This window comes from Ichthyophthirius multifiliis (genome assembly GCF_000220395.1).
Source record: "Ichthyophthirius multifiliis unplaced genomic scaffold scaff_1120509251013, whole genome shotgun sequence".
In the NCBI taxonomy this organism is placed as follows: domain Eukaryota; phylum Ciliophora; class Oligohymenophorea; order Hymenostomatida; genus Ichthyophthirius; species Ichthyophthirius multifiliis.
The window spans coordinates 22,411-25,208 of NW_004086284.1; the positions used below are offsets into that span (position 1 = coordinate 22,411).

Consider the following 2,798-nt stretch of genomic DNA (forward strand, 5'->3'; position numbering starts at 1 on the left):
TCATTAATATTTCCTTCGATTTCTTTTAAAAAAGACAAAATAAAATAAATTTAAATAAAAAAAACCATCTTTTATAGTATAAGTAGCATTATTATCCCAAACTTATCCTTTTAAAAGTAATTTTTCGCCATTTAACTCGCTATAAACAGCAATAGGTAATTTACATCCCTTTTTTTATTTAAAAATAATAATAAAAAAAATAAGATTTACACCTTCTAAACTATTCAAAAATTATCTTTCGGCTTCTACTCTTATTTATGCTTCTCTATTATTTATATATTGTAACATTTTTATTGATAAAATATCATCTTTTCTGCATTATATGCCTAATGCTGCTTATCCAGGAGCATAAAAATATTCTTTTTCGTCCAAAACTTAAGTTATTTTATCTGTCCAACCTAATCTTTCTACTCCTGCATATGCTAATATTATAGCATTATATTAACCTGTTTTTAACTTGTTTAATCTTGTGTTCAAATTTCCTCTTATGTTCTCAAATTTCAAATGAGGAAAACGATACTTTAGAGAATTCACTCTTCTCAGTGATGATGTTCCTATTATACTTCCTTCTGGTAATGTTTATAAGGTTTTTTCTGAATTTTTTTCAGAAATAATTACTATATCGCTTCTTTTTTTTCTATTATTTATTTATATTTATTTTAAGTATTAAAATTTTTACAAATGTGGAACTGCTCCAATATATAGTTTTTCGTCTATTATTGTTGGAAGATCTTTTAATGAATGAACTGCTATATCCGCATTATTATTTATTCTTTTTTTAATTTTTTTTTATTTGTTATTTTTTTTATTTATTTTTGTTTGTTTATTTGTTTTTTTTTACAATTCATTCTCAACTTATTTTGTAAATAGACCTACACCTCCTATTTAATATAATGGGTCCTTTAAATTATAATCACCTTTTTTTTAATGTAAAAGGTTATAAATATTTAAAATGTATACCTTCTGCATTAGAAACTTAAACTAATTGGAAATTTTCTTTTTTTAAATTTAATTCTTTTATTGTTAATAACATATCTAATACCTTTTAAATTGTAATTTTTTTTAATTAAATGATTTATTTTAAAAATATAAAAACTTCATGTGTTTAAGTCAATGCTAATTATGAATTTCTTGTAGCTATTTTAAAAATACGATTTTATATTTAATATTAAATAAATGTATCCATTTTTATATTTAAAAGCTATTTATTTATTTATTTTTATAAATATAATAATAAACTTATTTTAATAAATATTTTTATAAAAAATGAAAAATTTTTGTTAAATAAATATATCATATATATATATATTTATATATATTTATATATTTATATATATTTGTATACATTTAAATATATTTTTATATATTAATATATATTTATTTTTTATATTAATAATTATAATTTTTTTATATTTTTTCAAAATTTTAACAATAAAAGATTGTATAATAATCTTTAAATTAAATATACGAAAATTATGTAAAATTAAAAATAAAATAAATATATATATATATAAATAACATATAAATATTTGAAATAAATAATTTATATAAATACTAAATAATATATTCACTATTAAACTTATATTGTTGTATACTTAGTAACATTTAATCTAAAATCTTTTATTGATTGCTATGCTTTTAAATCTTCTTTAAATATATTATTACATGTTTTCATTAAATCTTCTTTTAAGAATTTTTTTAATTTCTATTAATTAATTTATTTATTTAAAAAAATAAAAAATAATGTTATTTACGTGAGCTTCTTATATACTCAAAATTTAATGTTCACATACTTTTATCATATTAAGAAATACTGAAAACATTAATTCTTCTCCTTAAAATAAAAACATATCTAATATTCTTTTTGCAAATGTTTTTGGTGTATTATATTGCATTAGAGTACAAAATTCTTAAGTAAATAGTAAAATATAATCCAACTTATTTGAATTTATGAACAAAATTAAAACAAAAAAATAAAAATATAATAATGTACTTCGAAACCAATTATATGTTCATGTATTTTTGATAAATTTTATTCCATTTTCTTTTTAAATTTATTCAAAATTTCATAGAGACCAGGCTGGCCGTCTAAAAAAAGTACTCTCCATTATTTTTCATACATAATATAATAGAAAATCCAAAAAGCTATTCTTTCATAAGTGGAATCTAGGAAATATATATCAGGGAATTCCTTATCGTTTTCTGGATGTAAATGCATTAAAATAGCTTTAACAATAAAAGACATGCCTTAAATATATCCAACTTCTTTATCATATTAAGCATAAGCTCTCAAAATATTGAAAGATTTCGAATAAATATCTTATTACTTATTTTTTTTTATTTTTAATTTAATTTATAAAAAAAATCTATTTATTAATATTACTTATTATTATCTAATTTTATCATTTTTATATTAGTTAAAATTAAAAATCCTATCTAAGTCTTATTTAATAAATTTATCATTTTTAGAAGGTTTTTTAAAAAATTATGGAGGAATTTATTTTCCAAATGTATTTTCTAAAAAATCTACTTGACAAAAAATTGGCCATAATTTTCTTCTTCTGTTAAAATAATTTAAATATATATATTTATAATTAAAAATTTGAAATATAAATATTATATATATTTATATTAAAAAAAAAAAAAATTAAAAAAAAAAAAATACATATCGAAAGTTATTCCTATTAATAGAGAATAATAAACATTTTTATTTTATTAAGGTTCTGTTTTTTTGTTTTAAAATATAATCTCCCATTATGATTTTGTTAATTCTTTTATTTACCCTTCATCTTCTCCAT

At 17.6% G+C, this 2,798-nt stretch overlaps 1 protein-coding gene across 1 annotated transcript, besides 9 other annotated features; it reads right to left on the minus strand. All coding sequences in view use genetic code 6, as the record gives it.

Annotated features, from left to right (window-relative positions):
- On the minus strand, positions 1-2,798 carry IMG5_128820 (porphobilinogen deaminase, putative; the record flags this gene model as incomplete). The annotated part of the gene is made up of 9 exons (XM_004032118.1): positions 1-168; positions 211-637; positions 680-772; positions 842-917; positions 961-1,042; positions 1,994-2,326; positions 2,531-2,561; positions 2,666-2,681; positions 2,783-2,798. The coding sequence occupies 9 exons, from the start codon at positions 2,796-2,798 to the stop codon at positions 1-3; spliced, it is 1,242 nt and encodes a 413-aa protein (XP_004032166.1).
- Positions 242-276: a microsatellite.
- Positions 764-834: a microsatellite.
- Positions 1,289-1,377: a microsatellite.
- Positions 1,290-1,381: a microsatellite.
- Positions 1,296-1,390: a microsatellite.
- Positions 1,299-1,415: a microsatellite.
- Positions 1,354-1,414: a microsatellite.
- Positions 2,631-2,662: a microsatellite.
- Positions 2,635-2,663: a microsatellite.